Here is a 27,026-nt window from a genome sequence, read left to right as displayed (position 1 = left end):
GGCTGAACACTCGCAGGACATCAGGCCCTGATGGTGTACCTTGTAGGGCTCTGAATACTTGTGCCAGCCAACTGGCGGGAGTATTTCAGGACATTTTCAATCTCTCATTTCTGCAATCAGGGGTTCCCACCTGCTTCCAAAGGGCGACAATCATACCAGTGCCCAAGAAGAGTAGGCAGACCTACCTCAGTGACTATTGCCCAGTTGCACACAGATCTACTGTGATGAAGTGCTTGGAGAGGTTGCTCAAGACTAGAATCAACTCCTGCCGAAGCAAGGACGTGGACTTGTTGCAATTTGCTTATTGCCACAATGGGTCTACAGCGTATGCAACCTCACTGGCTCTGCACTCAACCTGGAATATAGTGATACCTATGACAGGCTGATATTTATTGACTACAGCTCAGCGTAACTCAGTTCTAATCAACAAGCTCCAAAACCTGGCCTCTGTACCTCCATCTGCAACTGGATCCTTGACTTCCTCAACGGGAGACCACTCTGTGTGGTTCGGAAATAACATGTCCACCCCCTCTGATAATCAACACTGGTTTACCTCAGGGATGTGTGCTTAGCCCACTGCTCTACTCTCTCTATACCCACCACTGCATCGCTAGGCACAGCTCAAATGCCATCTATAAATCTGCTGACAACACAACTATTGTTGCAGAATTTCAGATGGTGGTGAGAAGGCGTACAGGAGCGAAAGCTAGTTGAGTGGAGTTGCAGCAGTAACTTTGCACTCAACAGCAGTAAAGCCAAGGAATTAATTGTGAACTTCAGGAAGGGGAAGTTGAGGGAACACACATCAGTCCTCGTCAAGGGATAAGCAGTGGAAAGGATGAGTAGTTTCAAGTTCCTGCGTACGAACATCTCTGAGGATCAATTCTGGGCCCAGCATATTGGTGTAATTACAAAGAAGGAATTACAGTGCTATATTTCATTTGGAGCTTGATGAGAATTGGCATGACAACAAAGACACTTCAGATTTCTACAGATGTCCCGTAGAGAGCATTCTAACTGGTTCTGTCATTGTCTGGTACGAAGGAGCCACTGCACAGGATTGGGAAAAACTGCAGAAATTTGCAAACACTGCCAGCTCCATCATGGGTAACCATCATGGCCTCCCCAGCATCAAAGACACCTTCAAAAGTCAATGCCTGTGAAGGATGGGATCCTTCACCAAGGGCCCCCATTACCCAGGATGAGCCGACTTCTCATTGCTACAATCAAAGAGGAGGTACAGGAGACTGAAGACACACTCAACGTTTCAGTAACAGTTTCCTCGCCTCTGTCATCAGATTTCTGAATGGACAATGAACCCATGAACACTACATCAGTATTTTTTCCCACAACACACACAAAATGCTGGTGGAACGCAGCAGGCCATAGGGAGAAGCACAGTCGACGTTTCGGGCCGAGACCCTTCGTCAGGACTAACTGAAAGAAGAGATAGTAAGAGTTTTGAAATTGGGAGGGGGAAGGGGAGATCTGAAATGATAGAAGATGACAGGAGGGGGAGGGATGGAGCTAAGAGCTGGAAAGTTGACTGGCAAAAGGGGTACAAGGCTGAAGAAGGAAGAGGATCATGGGACGGGAGGCCTAGGGAGAAAGAAAGGGGGAGGGAAGCACCAGAGGAAGATGGAGAGAAGGCAAGGAGTTATTGTGAGAGGGAGAGAGAGAGAAAAAAAGAGAGCGAGAGAAAAAAAAGGAAAAAATAATAAATAAATAAATAAATAAACAAATAAGGGATGGGGTAAGAAGAGGAGGAGGGGCATTAATGGAAGTTAGAGAAGTCAATGTTCATGCCATCAGGTTGGAGGCTACCCAGACAGAATATAAGGTGTTGTTCCTCCAACCTGAGTGTGGCTTTATCTTGGTAGTAGAGGAGGCCATGGATAGACATATCAGAGTGGGAATGGGACGTTGAATTAAAATGTGTGGCCACTGGGAGATCCTGCTTTCTCTGGCGGACAGAGTGTAGGTGTTCAGCGAAACGGTCTCCCAGTCTGCGTTGGGTCTCACCAATATATAGAAGGCCGCACCGGGAGCACCGGACGCGGTATATCGCACCAGCCAACTCACAGGTGAAGTGTCGCCTCACCTGGAAGGACAGTCTGGGGCCCTGAATGGTGGTGAGAGAGGAAGTGTAAGGGCATGTTTAGCACTTGTTCCACTTACAAGGATAAGTGCCGGGAGGGAGATCGGTGGGAAGGGATGGGGGGATAAGTGGACAAAGGAGTCACGTAGGGAGTGATCCCTGCGGAAAGTAGAAAGCGTGGGGGACGGAAAGATGTGCTTGGTGGTGGGATCCCGTTGGAGGTGGTGGAAGTTACGGATAATAATATGTTGGACCCGGAGGCTGGTGGGGTGGTAGGTGAGGACAAGGGGCACCCTATCCTTAGTGGGGTGGCAGGAGGATGGAGTGAGACCAGATGTGTGTGAAATGGGAGAGATGCGTTTGAGAGCAGAGTTAATGGTGGAGGAAGGGAAGCCCCTTTCTTTAAAAAAGGAGGACATCTCCTTCGTCCTGGAATGACAAACCTCATCCTGAGAGCAGATGCGGTGAAGACCGAAGGAATTGCGAGAAGGGAAGCTACGGAGAATTTTTTCCCATTGTTTTTGCACTACTAATTACTAATTTTCATTTTTTGTCTATACTGTTTATTGTGATGTATAGTTTTTATTATTTTGTATTCCAATGTACTGCAGCTGCTGCAAAACAACATATTTCACAACATGTGCCAGGGATATTAAATCAGATTTTGATCTTGATTTGTGCTTCCTTTGTAATGGCATCAATGTGTTATCACCAGGATAAATCTTCAGAGATGTTGGCACCCAGCAATTTGAAACTGCTCACCCTTTCCAATACTGATCCTCAATGGCGACTGATATACGTTCCCATGACTTCCCCTTCCTGAAGTCCGCTATCAATTCCTTGATCTAACTTAATTAAACTTTCAGTTTAATTTTTTTCTGTTCATGAGTAAGGAAGTTAGAGTACCAAAGTCACTGCCTGGTATGGAAACACCAAGGCTCTTGAATGGAAAATCCTACAAAGTATAGTGAATATGGCCTAGTCCATGATGGGTAAAGCCTTCCCCTCCATGGAGCACATCTACATGGAAGTGCTGTCATAGGAAAGCAGCATCCATCATCAGGGACCCCTACCACCCAGATCATGCTTTCTTATCACTGTTGCCATCAGGAAGAAGGTACAGGAGTCTCAGAACTCACACCACCAGGTTCAGGAACAGTTATTACCCCTCAACCATCAAGCTCTTGAACCAGTAGGGATAATTTCATCCAACTTCACTTGCCCCATCATTGAAATGTTCCCAAGACCTATGGACTCACTTTCAATGACACTTCATCTCAAGTTCTCAATATTTATTGCTTATTTATTTATTGTTATTATTTTTATCATTTCTCTTTTGTCTTTTAGTTTGTTGTCTTTTGCCCATTTATTGTTTGTCCGCTCTGTTGGGTACAGTCTTTCATTTGTTTTATTATGGTTTTTGGATTTACTGAGTATGCCGGCAAGAAAATGAATCTCTGGGTTGTATATGGTGATATATATGCACTTTGGTAATAAATTTACTTTGCACTTTGAACTTTTGAAGTTAACTATTACTTATGTTTCTTATGCAGGTGTGACTATACCTTTGACTAAACAGAAAAATGACCCATTGATCAAGAAAAGTGGTGATGCCGTTAATCTTGAATGTAAAGACTGGTCCGTAGTACAATGGGTAACTCCACCAATTGCTAAAAAGAGCATTGTTCGCAACAGTATTAACATCAAATCAGCGGAGCCAAAACATACGGGCCAATACACTTGTATTAATCCCAATTCATCTGAGAGCCGGTCTCTTTACTTGTTTGTGGAAGGTAATTTCTCTATTATTCTACTGATTTCCAAAAACTACAAAACAACTCCAGGTTTCCTTTGGTAGATTTCCATCTCCCAGTGAGATAAATTTATTCCAGTCTCAGACAGATACAGGCACTAATCCTAGTTTTTCTGAGAACTGTTGTCTCTGTTACTTTGTCAAATTATTTGTCTTTATTTGAAAACTCATATTCGACGTGGCTAGGCAATTGGAATAAATGGTCAGTAAGTAACATTTAATGGAGTGGTGACAATTAAAGAAGTGGTCACAAGTAAGTTAAAATTTTTGAAAAGCTTTGGAAAGCCTCAAAATGTTTCAGTTTCTTTAGTTATGACGGCTCAATTAAATAGACAGCTAGGCCGCAGAACATTAGCATAAGGTATTTAGCCTAAGAAAATTTACCGAGAGGTTCAAGGAGAGCTTCTTTCCACTGTTATCAAGCTCTTGAATGGACCTCTAATACAATAAAGATGAACTCTCCATCTTCCATTCTGCTCTTTCATGCCCCTTGCACCTTGTCTGCCTGCACTGTACTCTCTTAACTGTAACATATACGTTCTGAAATCTGCTTTTTTTTCACTTTGGTACTACCTCATTGTACTTCTGTTTGGAATGATCTGTCTGGATGGCATGCAAACTAAGCTTTTCACTTATATCTCAGTGCATATGACAATAATAAATGTATTACTGGTTACCAATAACATAATGGTCAAGTTACTATTAAGAGTCCTGAGTTATAGCTGCAGATGTGATGTGTGTGTGTTAGGTGCCTCACACTCACATACACTGAGGATCTTTACTTATTTTTGTGTAGCTGCTGATTTCTCCCTACTGGTCTAACAAGGCATGCATCCCTTGGGCAGATTTCCCAGTAGCAAATTTGCACTACAGGCACAGATATTAGATTTCACATATTAAAAAGTGTTTCTGTTTATTTATGGGCAGTACATTTTCTCTTAACTCCAAGTCATGAGAATCCAAAAGAAATTAATTTGCGATACCCTTGCTTAAAGAAGTTGCATTATGATTTTTAAAAAATTTCATTTCCACATGCATTCATGGGCAACAGTAACAAGAAGGATGTGACATAGGCAGAGGGATGGGGGAAATTGGGTGGGGTAATAGCCCCCTCCCCCCGTACAATGGATCGGATCACATGTTGTTATTACACTGCTACCTCATCAATCGTTGAGCCCAGTGAATTCACAGCTGCAGGTTGCACCAATGCTGACTGCTACCAAGCACTTCTCATAAATCAATGGGGGGAGCTATATGAAAGTGAAATCTACTACCCAGTCACATCCCTTTAATTCAAGTACAGTTCCTGATTTTCCTTATGATGTACTCCTTGTTTCACTATGAAGGAGCAACAACGTTCAATGGACCTTTCAACTTAAGCAGTAACTGATTTGAGCTGTGCACATTGAGATTGTTCGTTACATGCATGAAATACAATACGGGGTGGGATAGTGAGGAAGGGGGAATGACATCATTATAGGGTGAATTGCAACAGGAATCTACTCAAGTTTTCTAATGGTTGGACACCTACTGGAAATAGATGCAAACCTGTCAAATCAACACAAAATGCTTTTTATGCCTGATTCACACATTAAAAAGCTTTGAATGATACTCCTTTGTTTGAAATTTGACTAATTTTATGCATCTGTGCACAGACCGTGAAAAGACTTCACATTTGTACTGATTGGTCAGGGATTTGATGTTGGTTGAGAGAATTAACATCTATGCTTGTTATGTTGGCATTCCTGATACATAATGGCAAAAACCCAAAGGTTACACCAGCATCTGCAGATTATTTTGTGCCAAAGATTACACCAATGTGATTATTTTTCTTCAGGTGAACTTTCGAAGGCCAGATTGAAAATGAGAGTCCAAATGCTTAAAATGCACTCTTAGAATTCTCCTCTTGGAACAGAAATCCTCCTCGATCTACATCCACCAATGTGTCATGTAATTTGTTGTGAATCTGACTAAAAGGCTTTTTGCTAATTTTTCTCCAATTCTTTTGTCGATCATCTTAAATCTGTGAATCTCTGCCATATACCTTTTCTGCACAATGTATTCCAAACTGTATTAAATATAAAATACATTTAATTCAAAATGCCCATGAATAAAATGTTCTTTTTTGATAACATCTTGATTCAGCATAACGAAAAATACACACGTGTGCAATTTAATTATTTTTGCAGCAAAATAATGGATATGTTGTGCAGTTAGCATTTTAACAGAATTTCAAACACTGTACTTCAAATATCACTTCATTTAATGCTTTAGACCAGGCTTCTACATTCTATATGTGACAAGAAAAGTTTATTAATTGTATACATTTGGATTTGAAACCGTTCTTGTTTTAATTTTAGTATTTTCTTTTGTTTTAAGACTCCAAGAATTTGTTTGTGTCTCCATCAATTCGGCAGATGTTCATTAGTGGCTATGAAGGATCTGAGGCAGTTATACCATGTCGAGTAACATCTCCAATCATCGAAGACTTCCGGCTGGAGAGAAGTAAAGGAACCAGCATGCCCAAAAGCCTATCCTATACAGTTGACATCTACAGTGGAATAAATATCACAAATCTGAAGCGGAGTTTTGAAGGGTATTATGTGTGCACTGCCAGAAAGAATGGAATACTGAAGAAATCTAAAGATTATAAATTGCAGATAGTACCAGGTAGTTATATCTTTTGAATCATGCTATGGTTTTGTTTTTAAAAAAGGTTGATCTATCAATATTCATTACAGCACAAGATACCTTATAATTGTCCTCATCGATGTTTCCTCAATACTTCCTTCCACGCTTGACCCTAGTGCCAAAGACTGAATTATATGTGCTACTGTTTAATTGTGGGAGACATTCTGTGATGCCTCAGGCAGGTAGCTATTGTCCATCAAAAACAAGAACACTGCAGATGCTAGAAACCTGAAATAATAACAAAGAGAGCTGAAAAGGTTATCAGGTCAGGCAGCATGTGCGGAGAGGTAAACTGTGCTTGTGTTTCATGTTAATGACCTTTGTCTAATGAAACCTGCTGAGTATTTGCAGAGCAACACACTCAAAATGCGAAAGGAACTCAACAGGTCAGGCAGCATTTACGGAAGTGAATGAACAGTTGAAGTCCTTGGGCTGAGGCAATTCATCAAGACTGCTGCCTGACCTGATGAGTTCCTCAGCATTTTGTGAATGTTACTCTTGATCTACAACATTTTCAGAACCTCTTGTGTTTATTGAGTATTTGCCACATGCTTTGTATTTACAATAGCTACCTTTCATGCCTAAAGCTAGACAAGCCATTATTATTGTTGCAGTTTTAAAATGCTGACATTCATGTTCAAATATTTTCATTGTTTTAGACCTCCCCAATGCTGTAAACTTTAGCTATTACTCTAAAGGCATCTGGTCTCCTCCAATTCTGACCTGTTGCTCATTCCTGAATTTATCTGCTCTCACACTGCCGACTGATTCTGATTCAGAACTTCAATAGTTGAATCGTGTCAGCAGCGCATATTCTTGTCTCCCATAAACTAGATTTGGTTATCAGTTGTGGTTTAAAATTACATATTTTGGCCAAATTCCAATTAGCCACAAAATTCTGTTTTACATTCAGTTAGATAATTAATCACCATTGTCCTTTCAGGCATGTAAACATTAAAACTTGGTATCTTTTATAATATATATTTGCTAGGTCTGTGATTAAAAATGTTTGTAACTAATATATTGATTGTTTTAGATTATGCATCAATTTATGGTTGTTATGGAGTCATAGAAGAATACAGCATAGAAAGGGCCCTCTGGCCCAACTCTGCCCTGCCTCGCTAGCCCTATTTGCCTGTGTATGGCCCATGTCCCTCTAAACCATTCCCAACCACTTATATCTACAAGTGTATACAAATGCATTTTAAAAGCTGTAGTTGTACCTATCTCTACCATTTCCTCTGAGAACGCATTCTATAAATTCACTACCCTCTGTATGCCCCCCAGGTCCTCTGTGAATCTTTCCCCTTTTACCTTAATCTATGCCCTCTAATTTTAAACTCCCTTACACTGGTAACAAAATTATGACCATTCATCTCATGTATACCCCTCATAACTTCACAGACTTCTCAGCCTCATTCCAGGGCAAACAGTCCAGTCTCTCCTTATAACGCAACATACCTGTGAATCTTTTCTGTACCCTCTCTAGCTTAGTTGCATTCTTGCTATGTCAATACTTCCTTCCTGAAGTGGAGAGATAGAAATAGTAATGCAACTTGCAGAGCCACAGGTCTTCACAGCTCCTGAGACCTAGGTTCAATCTTGACCTCAAATACTGTTGGCGTGGAGTCTGTGCATTCTCCCTGTACACTGGTGTGTTTCCATCGGGGACTCCAATTTTCTCTCATGTCTCAAAAATGTATGGGTTGGTAGATTAATTGGTCACTAGTGTGGAGGTGAGTGGTAGAATCTAGAAAGTTGATAAGAATCTGAGAAGAACAAAAAATGGGAGCAATGTAGAACTGGTGTCAAAATGGGGGTTTGTTGTGAGCATAATCTTGGAAATTTGAAGTCTATGTTTCTTCATTTCATCTCTTTATGATTATGTCTCTAAACAATGAAAGGTGATAAACACCTGGCCATCCACAGTTCACAGTCATAGCACACGTGGTCGTGGCTGTTGGAGTTCAACTACAACTTTGCACAACATGGGAAAAAAATCCAGTTTTTATTTGCTTTGCCCTTCTGCCTCTTTTATGCCATTGGATCATTTGAAGGGAAGAGTTTACTATCAATCAAACCCTAGTGATCCATCACCATTGTACAAACTTTGTAAATCCATGACATTAAAGTCATTGCCTTTCAATGAATATAATTTGCATTCATTTCAGTTTTTATTTAGTTAGAAATGTAGCAATATTGCCTAAAAGGTTCATGACCCAGATTCTTAATAATGCTGTTTTTGGGTATCCAATCACCTCAAAACAAATGCTAAATATTAATCTCTACGATATACCTTTCTCATATTAAAAGTAAAAATGCAGTACATCTGAAAGTAGTACCTCTACATGTACTATGCTTCACCATTCTTGGAACAGTGTACGAGGGGTGATTGATAAGTTCATGGCCTACAGTAGAAGGAGTCAATTTTAGAAAACCTAGCACATTTATTTTTCAACATAGTCCCCTCCTACATGTACGCACTTAGTCCAGCGGTCGTGGAGCATATGGATCCCTTCTTTGTAGAAGTGGTCCACAGCAGGGGTGATTGATAAGTTTATGGCCAATGGTAGAAGGAGCTGAATTATACAGCTCTTGTTACATGCACATGCAGTTCAACTCTTTGAGTGAAAATGCAGAAAGTTTGAAGTTAATAACTCACCTCCATCTACCTTAGGCCACAAACTTATCAATCACCCCTGCTGTGGACCACTTCTGGAGCTCCAAGACACCGACTTCTACAAAGAAGGGATCCGTATGCTCCATGACCGCTGGACTAAGTGTGTAAATATAGGAAAAATAAATGTGCTAGATTTCCTAAAATTGACTCCTTCTACCTTAGGCCATGAATTTATCAATCACCCCTTGTATTAGCCTAGATGTGCTCAACTCCATACTGAAGGTTCATGGACACAACTTTGTGCTTCAATGGACAAGCTGCTGCTTGCAACTAAACTCTCTATACATTATTCAACATCTATCTTTTTTATTTCTCAAGCATTGTTGATTGTAAATATATTTTAGGGAAGAAACAAATGCAGAAGTATACACATTTACGATTGATCTGTTGGTTCTGATACTGAGACGAGTTTCTCTGTGCAAAGGAGGAGTTAGTGTTATGTGGTAAGGAAGTATAAGGTTGATTGACTTAAAGAACTGAGAGCTGGCTCAGCATTTCCCTTATGCAAAAGCCTGTAAATCGTTTATATAAATCCTGTCTGAAGGAACCAGTTTATGTCACATTTGAGTGCACAGTGCTAAGGAAGTTTGTTCTCTTGCGAATTTTTCAGCAAATTTGGTAAAAATAATATGCCAACATTCAAGATTTTTGTATTAAATTCTGATGTGTGTGTTATGGGAAAAAAAGACACAAGATGTACTATAAATATGAGCATTTTCTTTTCTAATACCAGCAATTTACTTACTTATATCAGATAAACTAGTATTTTGCCATTAAGGAATGGCATTAGTTCACAAATTTAACTGCTGTCCAAGATTGCACAATATGATGAGTATTAAGTATTAAGAATCAGAAAGAGGTCGTTGTTGCTAGTAAATGTCATCAATAATAACTCGTAATTAAATTATGCATACAATGTTTCAGTCCCCAAAAGTTCACCAGAAATCAATTTGGAAGTAAATAAAGAGTTGCTGAAGGAAGGAGAGAAGTTTCAGCTGTCTTGCATAGTCAAAAATGTAAACCATGAAGTAACTGTGGACTGGAACCATCCACAAAGTACAGTAAGTATGATAACATATTCCTATGTTTTCATAGCCAACAGCTTTAACTCTGCCAATAAGAACATAACTATGGGAAGAGTATAGACTATATGACATACTCCTTTAACCAGTGGCAGAACAATTTATTCACTCGTATCAATTCCTTTTAACCTCCTGTGAGAAATAAGTTATTTGATAATTTAGTTTCTCATTGTACATATTGACATGTTGACTGATTACTTTAATGTTTTTTTATTGATCTTCAATAATAAACAATAAAAAAAGATTTAAAAATGAAATGAGAAATAAGGCACAAAGTTGGCAACATTCATTGGGGTAATCTGTGGAAGCTTCTGTGTGTGTATTCCAAGTTAAGGTTCTGCATGTCCAATGGGTCTTCTGAGTTGTAAGGGACATAAAGTGGGGAGGAAGCTTCTAAATATGTTAATTCAGATATTAGAGAAGCTGGTAAGAAAAGGAACACAGATTTAATAGAGGAAGATTGGCAAGAGTACAGTAGTTCAGATCAGATGGGTAGTTCATTTTGAGTACATTGAATACAACCTTCTAGAGCAGGAGGATCCTGAACAAATTGTGGTTGGGACATATTAGATTTGGTAAAGGATAATAAGACAGACAGATAATAATCTAACAGTCAGTTTAAAGAGTGAGTTTAAATGCAGGAGAATATTGGCCTAAATTTTAGAACTCAGATCTCCAGAGCTAGCATTTGATCTCACTGTTTAACCTAGTGTTAATAGTTGTTCTCAGTGAACTCTACCTGACATCAGTGAGCTCTTTGAGAAAGAACTGAAGGAACAGATAGGGCAAGTCAATGGGTTGAGTGAGTTAGGGCTTTTTTCTTTGGAGTGAAGGAGGATGAGAGGTGACTTGATAGAGGTGTACACGATGATAAGAGGCTTACATAGAGTGGATAGTCAGAGACATTTTCCCAGGATGGAGATGGCTAATATAAGGGGGCATAAGGTGATTGGAGGGAAGTATAGAATGCGCTGCCAGGGTTGGTGGGACAGATTAATAAGGGACATGAGATTCTGAGATAGACACATGAATGATAGAAAAATGGAGAGAATGGAGAGAGGGAATGGTTAAATTGACCTTAGATAAAGTTAACAAATTGGCACAACATTGTGCTCTCCTTTCTTCCCCAATTCCAGTGATTCTGTGATTGACGGCTCTTCTTCACTTAAACACTAACAAATAGCTCTTGCAGAGGGATCTCAAGGTTTCCTGCCTGACCAACATGCACCCCACCCCCCCAACCAGCTCTCCACCAGGCTCCTACTACCATCTCTACCAGTTCCAGAAGGGAAGTTTTGGTGTTGTTTGTTTGACTATGAAATTGGGTCAAGCCTCTCCATGGAACCTTTAGGTTGGCAATATGATCACCCAGACCATTGGCCCCCAGTGTGTACTTTATATTAGTATCTATGCGTCTTCAGTGGGACGATAGCTAATATGTTCAAATGATAATACTTTATGGATTTAGTAATGGAATTAATCCAAAAAATGACACATTGAAACAGTCACTTCATTTTTGTTAACATAAAAGAAAATGCTGGAAATATTTGGCAGGTCAACCAAAGATCCTGGACTAATCAATTAGTTTCCATCAATTTTGAAATGTTTGCTCATAAGTTTTTATAAAGTTAACTATACAGCAAGAGCTTCAGTTGATTGTGAAAATTGACATAATAACCGTTGGGTATCATTCTGGACTTACAGGACAGAAACCATATGCACACACACCACACACATATATCTACCAATTCAGCTCTCTGCTGTCTTCTTAAATACTTTATGATCCTGTGATTGTTGGCCTCAACAGATCTAAGGATGGGTGCTACTCTTAAAACTACTCACCCCCTTGGGCTCTAAGGTAGCCTGCCACGTAATGGGTCATGAATGTATCCCAGACAAGCCCCCAAATGATGTGACTGTGATCTGAGCCACACAGAATTTGGAACTGGGAGATATGTGTTTTTATTCAACACAGCAGATCTTCTGAAGTGAATCTAAACAATTAACAATCGTTTCAGTGACTAAAATCACTTTGACATTTTGAAGGCAGTCAGGTTAATTTAGCAGAATTATAAGGGTAGAACATCCCAATTAAAAGAACGCCTATGAATATTCATATACTAGTAGCTGTATGATGCAAGAGCTTCAAAACGCAAACTCCAGACACCCAAAATATATTTCATTTGGTGCAATGTTGAGGAGCGGCCACTGAATCTACAACTAGCCAGATAATTAAGTGACAACTCGGAACAGTCCTAAATTGTGGAATATGTGGCAGGGATAAGCCTTCATCGTTAGGTTAATTCAGGAAAAGGCCACAATCATCCCTTCCCTGATCTCATCCTGAAACTTTCAATGGCCACCAATTAACAGAAACCTTCATTTATTGTTTTCCCCTGCATAATTTCAATAGTAGAGAATTGGATTGACCCTATTAAATGTTTGGCCTTAAAGTATCAGTTGAAGTTAAACTGTAAACAGGTTATATTTTCTGAAAATTCACTCTTTTTAATTAATAGCCACAATCCATCATTTCATAATTCCAGAATAATCCCTAATAATTATCAATGATAAAAAAGTTCTGTATTAGATCTTGAGATTACAACTTTGTGTTTGAGGATGCTAACAATTTTAGTTATTGTTGGGTGGAATTATATGATTTATCACAGTGAAGATCTGCTGGATTTATGAAAATCAACTATAAATTCAAGCAATAAATTTACCAGAATTGTAATGCTGAGAATAAGCTTTGTGAAGAGTTTTGTCTTTCCTAGACAAGCTAGAGTAGAGCATAATTAATGGCACAAAATAAGATTGTTTTCTCTTACATATTACTTCCAGGCAACAACAAAGACGAAGTTATCCAACAACTTTCCTAACCACTATAAAGCCACAGAGAGATTGACCATTGATTCAGTGAAAGTGAATGACACTGGACATTTCACCTGTTTTGCCAAGAATCGGTTTGGCATGTCAAATGCTACAGTGTTCCTACAAGTTGTAGGTAAAATACTTTGTTCAACAGAAGACGATACCATTTGAATCCCTAGGATACACTGTATTTCAAATACACTGAAATAAGGACCTTATTCAAAGTTCTAAGATTTTTTTTCATTAACACAGTTTTTTGCAAGTTATTTAGGTATGCAATCAACCAAAGCTCATTTGAGAAATTAATTTTCCTAATTTTATCTCAGATAAGTTCGGGGTCTCAACTTAACCTTGCATGTCTGACTGAGGATATGATTTTGTTTTGTAAAAGTTAATTCAGATTGAACATTTATATGATTGATATATTATCCAATTGCACTTTTGAAAAATGCCACTTCCACTTTCTAGTTTTTGGTTTTGTTGATACTCCTCATGAGTTGCCCTCCAGATGTCTATATTAACACCCTCTCTTCCCCTTTGTGTGCCTTTCCATCTTCCATTCAACTGGATATCTTCCTGTAGATGTTAAAAGTTTGGCATGAAATGTGTTAAACAAATTTTAACTATTTAAAGTTTATGCTTCTTTCTGGAATATGTTAGAAGCATAAATGACTCAATAATGATTTTAACATCAGAGAATGAGAAAATTGATTTCAGTCCATTAAATATCTGTATCACATTCAGTCTTTCAGTAATTTTTATCTGGTGTTTCATACTAACTTCTGAAATGACATTTTTTGAATCATTGCTACTAGATTATTTTTATGCAGCAGAATTTATTCTTAAGATTATCTTCTAACTGAGGGAGGATGGCCTGCAAATCACTAGAAATCCTAAGCTGTGATTTTACTCCCATTTTGGCAGGAATAGCTGTTAAGATAGAAACTGAGAGTTAATTCCCGACATGTTATAGCCAGTGCCATACACAAAGATGAATTGTGTCTACATCAGAAAACTTCTGGTAGGTTGAGTTCAAACAATTAGACTTTGAAAATATTTGTCAGTAGCCATTGTGATTACAACCTCTCTATTCTGGGCTACATGCAGCAAGTATTACTATAATAATAGTTATTAACTATTAATTATTTATTATTATTATTTATTAACTATTTATTATACAATCACAATCAATTTTCACCTTTGTGTATGGTTACCATAGTAACGTACCGGGACTTATCTCTGAGCTTTCATGATAGTGGTCAGTCCTGTCAAAACAGTTTTGATCTTACAGTGAAAAAAACATTTTCAACATACAAACGTATAATATAAGGTGTACTATGACAATGAAATTTAGAGAAAAGGTGATGGCTGTCTTTCTGCTGCAAAGTACATCTCCAATTTGAATCTATTGTTAAGTATCAAGAGGTTATAGGTGGAAATCAGACTGGTTTACCAAACCTGAATAATCAGTTTAGTCTGATTGTCTCTAGAAATCAGGGTTCATCAGTGCATAGGAATGTAAAGATAATTACCTAGAAGTTTGATTGCATAGCAGAGGTATTTGACTGCTTATGTCCTGTACTGAGTTATTCATTTGAACATCATGAGATTTCTCTATCAAGGTGGGCAGAATTATCTTTTGGTATCATTCCTAGAAACTTAAATAGATTTTGCCTCTGGGATCTTACATTGGGCCTTAAAACACAGAAACAGATTAGAATGTTTTCATGTTCATAAAATTGTTATACAAGTCCTTTCCTCATGCCTCATATTCTCACACTAAAATAATCACTTCAGCAATCCAAACCACTCCCTTATCTCACATCATATCTCTAGCCTACCACCCAACCTGCTGATTTGTATCCATACAACCTAATAACCAATGCCACTATTTCTGTCAATGATTCAATTCCTAAACTCCATTTCTATATCGTGGTCCTGTCCAGTTACTCTACCATAACGTGGCAGCATCTTTGATCTCCCTCTTCTCCCAAATGACGTCACCCAATGGACTAATTAGCTCACTTATTCCAGAATGCCAGAGTGATCATTCAAAACTGCAGATCACAAGCACAGGGCTTGGACGGGGTGGGGGGGGGGGTGGTGGTGCTCAGGGCAACACTCAGAGACCACTTTATTAGGTACACCCATACACCTGTTCGTTAATGCAAATATCTAGTCAGCCAATCATTTGGCAGCAACACGGTGAGTGGATGGGCTACAGCAACAGAAGAGCATGGATATATGCTTGGAAGCCACTTTATTAGGCACAGGAGATACCTAATAAAGTGACCATTGAGTGTAGATCAGCTACCTCACAGCTCCACAATCCTGCCCTTCGGTTCGGCCTGAGATGAGTTTGCACATTCTTTCTTTGAATTTACAGATTTTCTTTGAGTGCTCCAGTTTCCTTCTGCTGCGCGAAGACATTGAATTAGTAAGTTAAATGTAAATTGTCCCAAGTGCGTAGGTGAGAGAGAGAACCTGTGGGAAACTGATGAAAGCATGAGGCAAGTAAAGTGTGTTTAGTGTAGAATTAATGAAAATGGGTAGCTGATAGTTAGCATTGACTCAGTGGGCTTTAAGACCTCTTACTGGGTTGCAAGACTCTATTACAAACAATATGATTCAGGAATCAAAATATTAAGTGCTCTGTTCAAAGAAATAGTGCAGCAAAAAGTTTACTATGTTTCACTATAAGTCTTGAGTTCCTTATCATCTTGGAAACCTTTGACAACAATTTGAGTTGCGTTAGGCATACTAATTAAATAGAAACAGAAAATAAATTAATATCACTGCAGAATCATTAGCTAATATTCTATAAAACAATAGACATGCACTGTATTTTTTTCATGTTAATAATTTAAAATAGCATTTATTTATTTCCCACAATGTTTGCAAAAGGATTTTCAGGGGATACTTTCAAGATTCTTAAATGTCTGACACTAATTTTTCTCTTTACTTTCTCTTTAACTAGCTGAAGGATATGTGAAGTTTTCAACTCCAGAGAACAATACTTTTCATGTAGATATTGGAGAAAATCTTGTGTTAAAAGTGGAGTTTGATGCCTACCCTGCTCCTGATCAACAGTACTGGACTCACATGAAAGAGAGATTACTTAACACATCAGACCACTACATAAAATCTGCTAAAAATGGGAACAGGTACATCATATCCAAATTAGACTTAACACCTTAAGTAAGATGCACAGAGAATAGCTGTTCCATCTTTATGCCAGTCCTATCACTTAAATTTATCAGCATGGACTTTTTGGTTAGCTGCACATGCTGTTTGTTAAATTTGTAGATGCCACAGACATCAGCACAGAAATTTCTTCTGATCTGCTGTGCAGTGCATTTTGAAGATCCATTTGAAGAATCCCAATGAGTAGTAAACATTGGGTCCTGAAACAGGGCATGTGTGCTGCACTATTTAATCAATCTCAAAGCAGGTACAGAATGTCAAAATAAAAGCAATAGAAAAGACAATCATTTCTAGCAAATAAGTATTTTCTACAAATAATTAAAACCTGGTAGGAGTTTGAAATTTTCTGAAGGATTTTAGTGGCAGAGGGGTGGCTTATCACAGCATCATTAAAAGGAAAATTTGCGTCTGAATGTAAAAAAAGGTTAACTTTTTGATATCTAATTTTTACCCATACGATTTTACAGAATTGCTAGTATTTCAGTAGTGAATTTCTTGCCAAGATTCCATTATCGGGCATCTTTTGTTGGGGCATGGTGTCTTATACAAGTTCCTGATTCCTGCATTACCCTGTCCATGAATGTCTGCTGAAGTTCCTACTTGATTCACTTTTGAAAAGTAGTGATTGCCAACAAGCTCAATTGCAACATCCATCCTAATACCCTACAAATATCATTGAGGTTATTGAGAGAACTTTCTAAAATACCTGTTATAAAGTTGATGCTTTCTTCAAGATTTGATTTAATAGTCATTGTTTTATAATCACCATATATTTTATTCATAGATACATGAGTGAACTTCATCTAGTCCGAGTAAAGGGAGCAGAAGGTGGAATTTATACATTTTTTGCTTCAAATTCTGATTCCAGATCATCAGTTGCATTTGATGTATACATAAATAGTAAGTTGAACAAGCACCCTATATCACAGTACAAAATCATGTGTTGGTTTGTTGGAAAGCACTGGTTCATTTAACCTTCAGCTCTAAATAATTATTTTGCTCTTGTCATATGCGTACTGTATTATGCAGATCAGTGGATGTAATCTGCTCTTTAATTTTAATCTAAATAGACTCTCATAAACAAATCGTACTGAAAGAGATTATGGAGATTAGTACATCAAATTCCCCCTTATTGATTATAATCTGTGTAGGACATAAATGGAGTTCGAAGATGTATTTTCACCAGACCGCAGTTTAATATGCTTTGTATGATTTTATTCCTTTTGTATAGCTTAGTTCTTCCTATTCACTCTGAATTGCACTTAATTAAAAATGTTGACATTTATTCGGCTTTTTTTCCAGTTCTTTGGTGAATTCAACAATTTCTTTGTAATATGTTAAAGAAATCATATGTTTGATTTGTCTCTTGCATTTCCTTTGTGTTTTGTTGATGAGGTTGAATGGATAAGACAGACAAACAGAAAATTTTCAGGTGATTGAGTCAAATCTGTTTAAGAAAAATACAGAATTATATTATTTACTTTATACAGTGACCGTAGTGGTCTCCTTCCAATCCATTACAAAATTATCTGTTTCTAGTTGGGTATTGAATAATAACAAAGAGAGTATTTGAAATGCTTTAATCATATCCACTTTCAAACTACAAATGTTCATTTCAAAGTTGCAAATGTTGTTTAATATCACTCTTTAATTTCTGTTCTTGCTATACATTCCTATGTGGCACTAAATATTTAGTGGCATGTCTCTAAGTGACCTTTTCTAATGCTGTTTCCTCAACTTCTTCTTTTGGTGGTTTAAAAAAATTATAACCTGACCGCTCTGGTTTCCTCGGGCTCCACCACCACTGTTGGTGATAAATAGCTTAATTTCTATCTCCAGTTCTGTTTGAGATCCTTAAAGAATACCCAATTTTTACCCTTTGTATTATTTGAGAAATTCTTTTCACAATCATTCTATGCATCCTATCAGTAAATGCATCTCAGTCTGATTTCTCAGTAGTTCTTCCTATTCTATTAACTTCTCTGCATTTTCATTATTTTGTACATTTTTCTTCTCCACGTAATATCTCTCAAGATTTTATATATAGTTAAATGTAACGCATGGTGCATGATATATCATTAGATAATAGATATTATGTTATTATCATAACTCCCAAATTTTGCGTTATGATTATCGAGTTTGTTACAGAACTTAAAAAAGAAGCTGATCATATGAAGCATTCATGACTCATGCTGCTCTATTAGTAACTCAGCTGTAGATGCAAGATAAATCTACAGATGCTAGAAATCTGTAATAAAACAGAAAATGCTAGAAAAAAATAATTTCAGCCATGTTGGCATTCATTTCAAGAGGACTAGAATATAAAAACAAGGATGGCCTCACTTGGAGATTTGTAAGCAATTTTGGGCCCCCTATCTAATAAAAGATGTGCTGACATTGGGGAAGAGTTCAAAGGAGGTTCCGCAAAATGAAAGGCTTATGGCATGAGGAGTGTTTGATGGGTCTGGGCCTGTACTCGCTGGAATTTAGAAGAATGGGGGGGTACCTCATTGAAACCTATTGAATGTTGAACGGCCTAGATAGAATGGATGTGGAGAGGATGTTTCCTATAGTGGGAGAGTCTAGGACCAGAGAGCAGAGCTTCAGAACAGAGGGACATCCGTTTAAAACAGAGACGAGGAGCAATTTCCTTAGCCAGCGGGTGGTGAATCTGTGGAATTCGTTGCCACAAGTGGTTGTATAGGCCAAGTCATTGAGTGTATTCAAAGCAGAAGTTGATAGATTCTTGATAAGTCAGGTCATAAAAGGCTATGGGGAGAAGACAGGAGAATGAGGTTGAGAGGGAAATGGATCAGCCATGATCAAATAGTGGAGCAGACTCAACTGGCCAAGTTACCTAATTCTGCTCCAATATCTTATTGGATTATCATCAGGCACCATCTATGGAAAGCAAACCAATTCATTGGTATGCCCAGAGCTAGGACTCTTCATGAGAAGCAACACACATAAAAGTTGCTGGTGAACGCAGCAGGCCAGGCAGCATCTCTAGGAAGAGGTGCAGTCGACGTTTCAGGCCGAGCCCCTTCGTCAGGACTAACTGAAGGAAGAGCTAGTAAGAGATTTGAGAGGGGGAGGGGAGATCTGAAATGATAGGAGAAGACAGGAGGGGGAGGGATGGAGCCAAGAGCTGGACAGGTGATTGGCAAGAGGGATATGAGAGGATCATGGGACAGGAGGCCGAGGGAGAAAGAAAAGGGGGAGGGGGGGAAGCCCAGAGGATGGGCAAGGGGTATAGTCAGAGGGACTGAGGGAGAAAAAGGAGAGAGAGAGAATGAATGTGTGTATATAAATAAATAACGGATGGGGTATGAGGGGGAGGTGGGGCATTAGCGGAAGTTTGAGAAGTCAATGTTCATACCATCAGGTTGGAGGCTACCCAGATGGAATATATGGTGTTGTTCCTCCAACCTGAGTGTGGCTTCATCTTTACAGTAGAGAAGGCCGTGGATAGACATATCAGAATGGGAATGGGACGTGGAATTAAAATGTGTGGCCACTGGGAGATCCTGCTTTCTCTGGCAGACAGAGTGTAGGTGTTCAGCAAAATGATCTCCCAGTCTGCGTCGGGTCTCGCCAATATATAGAAGGCCACATCGGGAGCACCGGACGCAGTATATCACCCCAGCCGACTCACAGGTGAAGTGTCGCCTCACCTGGAAGAACTGTCTGGGGCCCTGAATGGTGGTGAGGGAGGAAATGTAAGGGCATGTGTAGCACTTGTTCCGCTTACAAGGATAAGTACCAGGAGGGAGATCGGTGGGGAGGGATGGGGGGGGGACGAATGGACAAGGGAGTCACGCAGGGAGCGATCCCTGCGGAAAGCAGAAAGAGTGGGGGAGGGAAAGGTGTGCTTGGTGGTGGGATCCCGTTGGAGGTGGCGGATGTTATGGAGAATTATATGTTGGACCCGGAGGCTGGTGGGGTGGTAGGTGAGGACCAGGGGAACCCTATTCCTAGTAGAGTGGCGGGAGGATGGAGTGAGAGCAGATGTGCATGAAATGGGAGAGGTGCATTTGAGAGCAGAGTTGATGGTGGAGGAAGGGAAGACCCTTTCTTTAAAAAAGGAGGACATCTCCTTCATCCTGGAATGAAAAGCCTCATCCTGAGAGCAGATGTGGCGGAGACGGAGGAATTGCGAGAAGGGGATGGCATTTTTGCAAGAGACAGGGTGAGAAAAGGAATAGTCCAGATAGCTGTGAGAGTCATTAGGCTTATAGTAGACATCAGTAGATAAGCTGTCTCCACAGATAGAGACAGAAAGATCTAGAAAGGGGAGGGAGGTGTCGGGAATGGACCGGGTAAACTTGAGGGCAGGGTGCAAGTTGGAGGCAAAGTTAATGAAGTTAACAAGCTCAGCATGCGTGCAGGAAGCAGTGCCAATGCAGTCGTCAATGTAGCGAAGGAAAAGTGGGGGACAGATACCAGAATAGGCACGGAACATAGATAGTTCCACAAAGCCAACAAAAAGGCAGGCATAGCTAGGACCCATACCGGTGCCCATGGCTACACCTTTAGTTTGTAGGAAGTGGGAAGAGGCAAAGGAGAAATTATTAAGAGTGAGGACTAATTCCACTAGACGAAGCAGAGTGAGGGGAACTGGTCAGGTCTGGAATCCAAAAAGAAGCGGAGAGCTTTGAGACCTTCCTGATGGGGGATGGAAGTATATAGGGACTGGACGTCCATGGTGAAAATAAAGCGGTGGGGGCCAGGGAACTTAAAATCATCGAAAAGTTTAAGGGTGTGAGAAGTGTCACAAACATAGGTAGGAAGGGATTGAACAAGGGGTGATAAAACAGTGTTGAGGTATGCAGAAACGAGTTCGGTGGGGCAGGAGCAAGCTGAGACAATCAGTCTACCTGGACAGGCAGGTTTGTGGATCTTGGGTAGGAGGTAGAAACGGGAAGTGCGGGGTGTGGGAACTATAAGGTTGGTAGCAGTGGATGGGAGATTCCCTGAGCGGATAAAGTCGGTGATGGTGTGGGAGACAATGGCCTGGTGCTTCATTAGTACTTAGCTCTGTTTTGAAGAAGGGTTTCAGACCTCAAACATTAACTATTTCTCTCTCCACAGATGATGTCTGACCTGACTTTTTCCAGTACTTTCTATGAATATTTTCTATCATTACAATTATTTATGAAATGGTTCAGTGAACATAAAGTATAAATTAATGTAATTAACAACATATGTTCTGAAATGTTTGAAGTGCTGTAAAGGGCAATATGATCATACTTCCATTTTTACATTGCAGGCCAACCAGAGATTCTTGTTCTTGAAGAATATAGGCCAGGTAAAATTCGATGTGTAGCTACAGCATACCCAGAACCAAATATAAAATGGATTCACTGCCCTGGACAACAGAAACGGTGAGAAAATGAGCTGTGATTTGCCTTACATAAAGTTCAGAATTTAAAAAAGTATTTATAATAAGAATTCAGAGATCAGGTGAGAATTTAAGATATTTGTGTACTTAGAAAGTTCTGAAAGCATTCTCCTTTATCCCTTAAGTTGTGAATGTATAATTGTCAAATGTTTAGTTAATTACTATCTCAAAAGTCCAGGCCAATATTTTGCTTAAAAAGACACGAACAAATGTGCATGGCATACAAGAGGATATTAATCATATTTTCCTGCTGCAGTTTCATGTTGGAAGAAATATAAACTATTTTGAAAGCTGATTCATTACTTCCTGGTGGTAAACTGACATAGGACTGTAGATAACAATTCAATAGATCACTTAGTCAGAGAAATCTGCTTAATTATTCAGATAAACATTTGATTGTAACCTTGTAAATTGTCCTAAGAGATAGATGCTGCAGTCTGGGGATATATTTTTGTGACATCTTTGGCTTTTTCTATCTCTTAAGACACTTGAGCTTCATCTCAAAGGTAAGCTTCTTGTTCCTCATGACAGTGACAATGCCTTTATTTTCTCAAATCCTTCAATTTTGAAATAAAGAAGAATTAACCATTTGCATCACATCGTTCTCTCATCAACAAAATGCATCAGTGCATCACAACATCAAATCCTAATTAAAGGTTTTATTATTAAGAAAATATTGTATGATGGAGAAAAAAATAAAATATTTATAGGAAAATGGTATATAATTATTTATGGTAAATATCTTCTTCTTCCTCTTGGAAAACAAAATGATAAATGACCCAATCTCTTTCCAGCAGTTATCATAGTCTCACCAGTTAGGCAATTTAACTGGTCTAACCTCTTACACTGAACATTCTGCATTCAATGATTTCAATAGTGTACACTTGCAAACATCATCCCAATACTTAAACTTCAGGATTTCTAACAGTTAAATGAAAAAAAACACATATGCAAATCATGCATAGAATCATATTTTAGGATTTGATTTGAGTTGCCCTTGATTTTGCCCTCCAGTTTGGCAGCTTTGAATGCACCTGAACACATTTTCATTGCATTTGTCTCTGATGGTGGGCCTTATTTTGATTGCTACTTGAATTTCTTCAGGTGTCGTTCTACAGCAGGCGATTGGTAGAATCCCTGTAGAAAAAGCAGAAAAGATTGATTTCGCTATTGTTCAATGTCTTTTCACCGATCTTACCTTCAGATTAGAAGAGGGTGTGAAGATTGTGTAAACGATACAAAATTTCCTCTTTTACGACTATTAACATGCTGGAAGCAGATGACAGTACTTCCTAGTTCATTGTGTGTGGCTATTTGGTTTCAGGTGCTCAGAGGCAGCCATAACACCAGCTGAAGGCCATTGGACAAACAGGATAATACGTCAGCCCCGTTTTGGACGGGTTGAAGTGGAAAGCATTCTTAACACCAATGAACTGAAGAATAACATTACTGTAGAATGTCTGGCATACAACAGTGTTGGCAAAGGTCAAACAATCTATCAGATAAAAGGAGGTAAACTTCTGCTGTTCAATAACAATAAATTAAATGTTCTTTCTTGCTGAAGCTAAAATGTATGATATTATCAACAAAATGAAGGATAAAATCTTTCAGTGTAATAAATTACATAATGTAATTTGGCAAATATTCAGCAGCTGCCTGAACAATATTAATGCCTTACATTCCCCTAGTTCAGTCTGTTATGTGTGTACTTGCCACCCCGTATCAGCAGCACAGCCTGCTGGATTTTTCTCATTCCAATGGCCACCCATGAGCACCTTGGTTAACATAGACAGCCAATCCTTTTAATAATTGGGTTTATGGGCTGCTGAAGTGTATTTATTTATTTATTGAGATACCACAATAGGACCTCCCAGCCCTTCAAGCTACGTGGCCCAGCAATCCCCTAATTTAGTCCTGGCCTAATCACAGGACGATTTACAATGATCAATTAACCAGTGCACCCGGAGAAGACGCCCGTGGTCACGGGGTAGAATGCACAAACTCCTTGCAGGTAGCGGCAGGAATTGATCCCAGGCTACCCGTACTGTAAAGTGTTGTGCTAACCACTACATTACCGTGCCCCTCGTAGTCCAATAGTTTAATACTGGACTCTTACTTGAGATGAATTTGACTGTAGATATCAACTCATGTTCATATCCAATAACATTATTTTATTTCTTCTTACAGAAATAATGAAGACTCATCAACTCTTTACTCCACTCTTGTCCCTGTTTGCTGCGGCAGCAAGCATACTGTGTGTAATTTTAGCAATTCTGTTTTACAAATATCAACAGGTAAAGTGCGGTTAAGTTTATGGCTTTTTTTAACTCTCTTAGCTGCTTTATATTATATGAATGAGTATTAATGAAAATATGATTGTTTTTAGAAACCCAGGTACCAGATTCAGTGGAAAGTAGTTGAAGGAATACATGGGAATAACTACACCTACATCGACCCAACACAGTTACCTTATGATGATAAGTGGGAGTTTCCCAGAGACAAGCTGCGTTTTGGTTGGTTGATATTTTGCCTGGCCTATTTTAATTGTAATGAATTTAGCTAATATGAATTGTCTTTGCAACACATTTTTTGTAATGGAATATCTTAAATGTGGGAATGAGACCCAATGGATATTTACTAATATATTTTGATAGCTTTTGATGTTTAGTTTCTGATTAATAAATTTAGTACTTTATTGCCATTATATCCTCTTCTTTTGTAGTTAATATAAATAATGTATTGCAGTTTATGCATTACAGTGTTGGTTAATTCTCATACTGCGAATTCAATTATGAAGAGTATGTTACTTATTCTAAGGTAAAACCCTTGGTGCTGGAGCCTTTGGGAAGGTTGTGGAGGCTGCGGCTTATGGATTGACTAAGGCTGACTCCATTATGACTGTTGCAGTAAAGATGCTTAAACGTAAGTGTGTATGTTAAATGTTCTGTGTATTGTAGATTAATATACTACGATGTAAACTAACAACTGTAAATCTGGCCTTACAGCAAGTGCTCACTCCACAGAGAAGGAAGCTCTGATGTCTGAACTGAAAGTATTGAGTCACCTGGGGCAGCATATCAACATTGTCAACCTGTTGGGAGCATGCACTGTGGGAGGTCAGTTCAACAACTTAAGCCTAAGCCTTATTTTGCACATTTTAACTGAGTACAGTTAACCTTCACATGGAGAAGTAGTCAGTGATGGCCCTGCTGACACTGAATCAGGAGTCTGCAGATTCAAGTTTGACTCCAAGATTTGCGCTCATAATCATAAGTGATATTTCACTGCTGCGCCAAGGAATTGCTGCACCTTATGAAGTGTGGTCTATCACATGAGGCCTTAAACTAAGGCCTTGTTTGTCCATTTATTTGGAAAGAAATTAGTCCATGGTATTATTCAAGAAGACCAAGAAGATTTCCCTGCTGTCTTGATCAATATTTGGCTTGATAGTAAGAAAAGACTGCCTAGAATGATCATCTTTGTCGAAGTATGACTGTGCAGTGCTGATATAGTCTGCCTTACTTCCCAAGGTCCAAGGTCCTAGGTGGAAACTTTCAGCGTGACAGCAGTGTCCAAGACCTGGCGTCCCTTGCTTGAATCAGTCACTGGAAATGATCATCCACTGTTCTGAACAATAACAATGTGAACTATCAGTTATTGCTGGTATTATTTGTAGCATTAATGATCAAACTGAGCTGGACATATTTTGGTGTTCAATAGTCCAGGTTATCTGATATTTCAAATGTGTACCATCTACAGAGTACACTCAGCAACTACCAAACCCATGACCTCTACCTTCTAGAAGGACGAGGGCAGTAAAAGCACCATGGCTTGGAATATGCCTTCCAACCATACACCATCCTGATTGGTAACACAGTACATAGATTTTCTTTCACTGTCTGTGAATTTTATGAATTGGCTGTTGTTTCCAGGTCTATTTGTGGTCATCAATGAATACTGTTAATGGATGTTTGATGAGCCTAGATTTAGTAGACCTAAGGACTTGTTTCTGTGCTGTACCTCCATGACTTATTTTCAGAACAGATGAACCATTACTTTAAACCGTGATTTTGAAAAAAAAATGATGTTACACAAATTCCAAGAATGTCAGCTGTTTGTTCCTGAAAGTTGCCTGTGAATTTTAATGAATTGACTGTTGTGTTCCAGGTCCAGTTCTGGTAATCACTGAATACTGTTGCTTTGGTGACCTTCTAAACTTTCTGAGAAGGAAACGAGACTCATTCATTTGGCCAGAAACTAAAGAGCAGGATCTGCAGAAAACAGAATATAAGAATATCATGAATCTGAGGGATCCAAAGGAGTAAGAAAAACAATGGAATTTTTTTTATTAGCAAGTTAAATTTTGCTCGTAGCAACTGAGCTTAAAAATCATCCTATAATCAAGTGTGTTCATCATAAGATGTTTTTCCAAGGTTTTCTACATGTGCCTTTTCACATGCTTTAGTCTCAACATTTTGTACTCTGCACTTCAGATTCATTCTGATGATTTAAATGGACTGAATTTCAGAGGTTGGGTACAATATACAACATTATGTGCTTTCAGCCACAATATTATGAATGGACATTGAACCCATTAACACTACCTCACTACTTGTTTTATTTCTATTTTGCACTACTTACTTAATTTATCTATCGTAGATTTATATACTTATTGTAATTCACAATAATATTTCTCTATTATTATGTATTGCATTGACCTGCTGCTGCAAAGACAACATATTTCATGACAATGATACTAAACCTGATTCTGATGAATTTCTCAGTACGTGAATTTGCATATTTAGATATAAGTGTTTGTAGATCAATCTCAGCAGAGGTGCAGTACAGCAGTTAATTAAAACAAAACCTTTACACCATCTTAAAATCCAGCCCCCCCCCCCGCCAGGCAGTTAATCTGATCAATCTTTCTAGTTAGCCCTCCCCCTCCATAATCGCTCAGTCACTGGACTGCAGTGTGAACACTTTAAGCCACTTTTTATAGTCATAGTCATAGCCACTGTCATACATTATTGATCCCGGGGGAAACTGGTTTTCGTTACAGTTGCAACACAAATAATTAAATAATAATAAAACCCTAAATAGTTAAATAGTAATATATAAATTATGCCAGGAAATAAGTCCAGGACCAGCCTATTGGCTCAGGGTGTCTGACCCTCCAAGGGAGG

The 27,026-nt window shown here is 38.8% G+C and overlaps 1 protein-coding gene across 1 annotated transcript in view; it reads left to right on the top strand.

Moving 5' to 3' along the window:
* The window catches only part of kita (KIT proto-oncogene, receptor tyrosine kinase a), an 84,989-nt gene that overhangs the window by 36,663 nt on the left and 21,300 nt on the right, over window positions 1–27,026 (top strand). Inside the window, exons 2-14 of the mRNA XM_063043125.1 lie at window positions 3,652–3,891; window positions 6,291–6,581; window positions 10,207–10,343; window positions 13,206–13,368; window positions 16,213–16,399; window positions 17,224–17,339; window positions 21,709–21,823; window positions 23,165–23,352; window positions 24,028–24,134; window positions 24,227–24,353; window positions 24,658–24,762; window positions 24,846–24,956; window positions 26,008–26,161. Of these exons, the coding sequence (XP_062899195.1) occupies window positions 3,652–3,891; window positions 6,291–6,581; window positions 10,207–10,343; window positions 13,206–13,368; window positions 16,213–16,399; window positions 17,224–17,339; window positions 21,709–21,823; window positions 23,165–23,352; window positions 24,028–24,134; window positions 24,227–24,353; window positions 24,658–24,762; window positions 24,846–24,956; window positions 26,008–26,161 (2,041 nt within the window). The remainder of the gene's footprint in view (window positions 1–3,651; window positions 3,892–6,290; window positions 6,582–10,206; window positions 10,344–13,205; window positions 13,369–16,212; window positions 16,400–17,223; window positions 17,340–21,708; window positions 21,824–23,164; window positions 23,353–24,027; window positions 24,135–24,226; window positions 24,354–24,657; window positions 24,763–24,845; window positions 24,957–26,007; window positions 26,162–27,026) is intronic.

This window comes from Mobula hypostoma, chromosome 3 (assembly GCF_963921235.1).
Source record: "Mobula hypostoma chromosome 3, sMobHyp1.1, whole genome shotgun sequence".
In the NCBI taxonomy this organism is placed as follows: Eukaryota; Metazoa; Chordata; class Chondrichthyes; order Myliobatiformes; family Myliobatidae; genus Mobula; species Mobula hypostoma.
The sequence above is the reverse complement of the archived record's forward strand: the minus strand, read 5'-3'. Positions and strand labels throughout refer to the sequence as shown.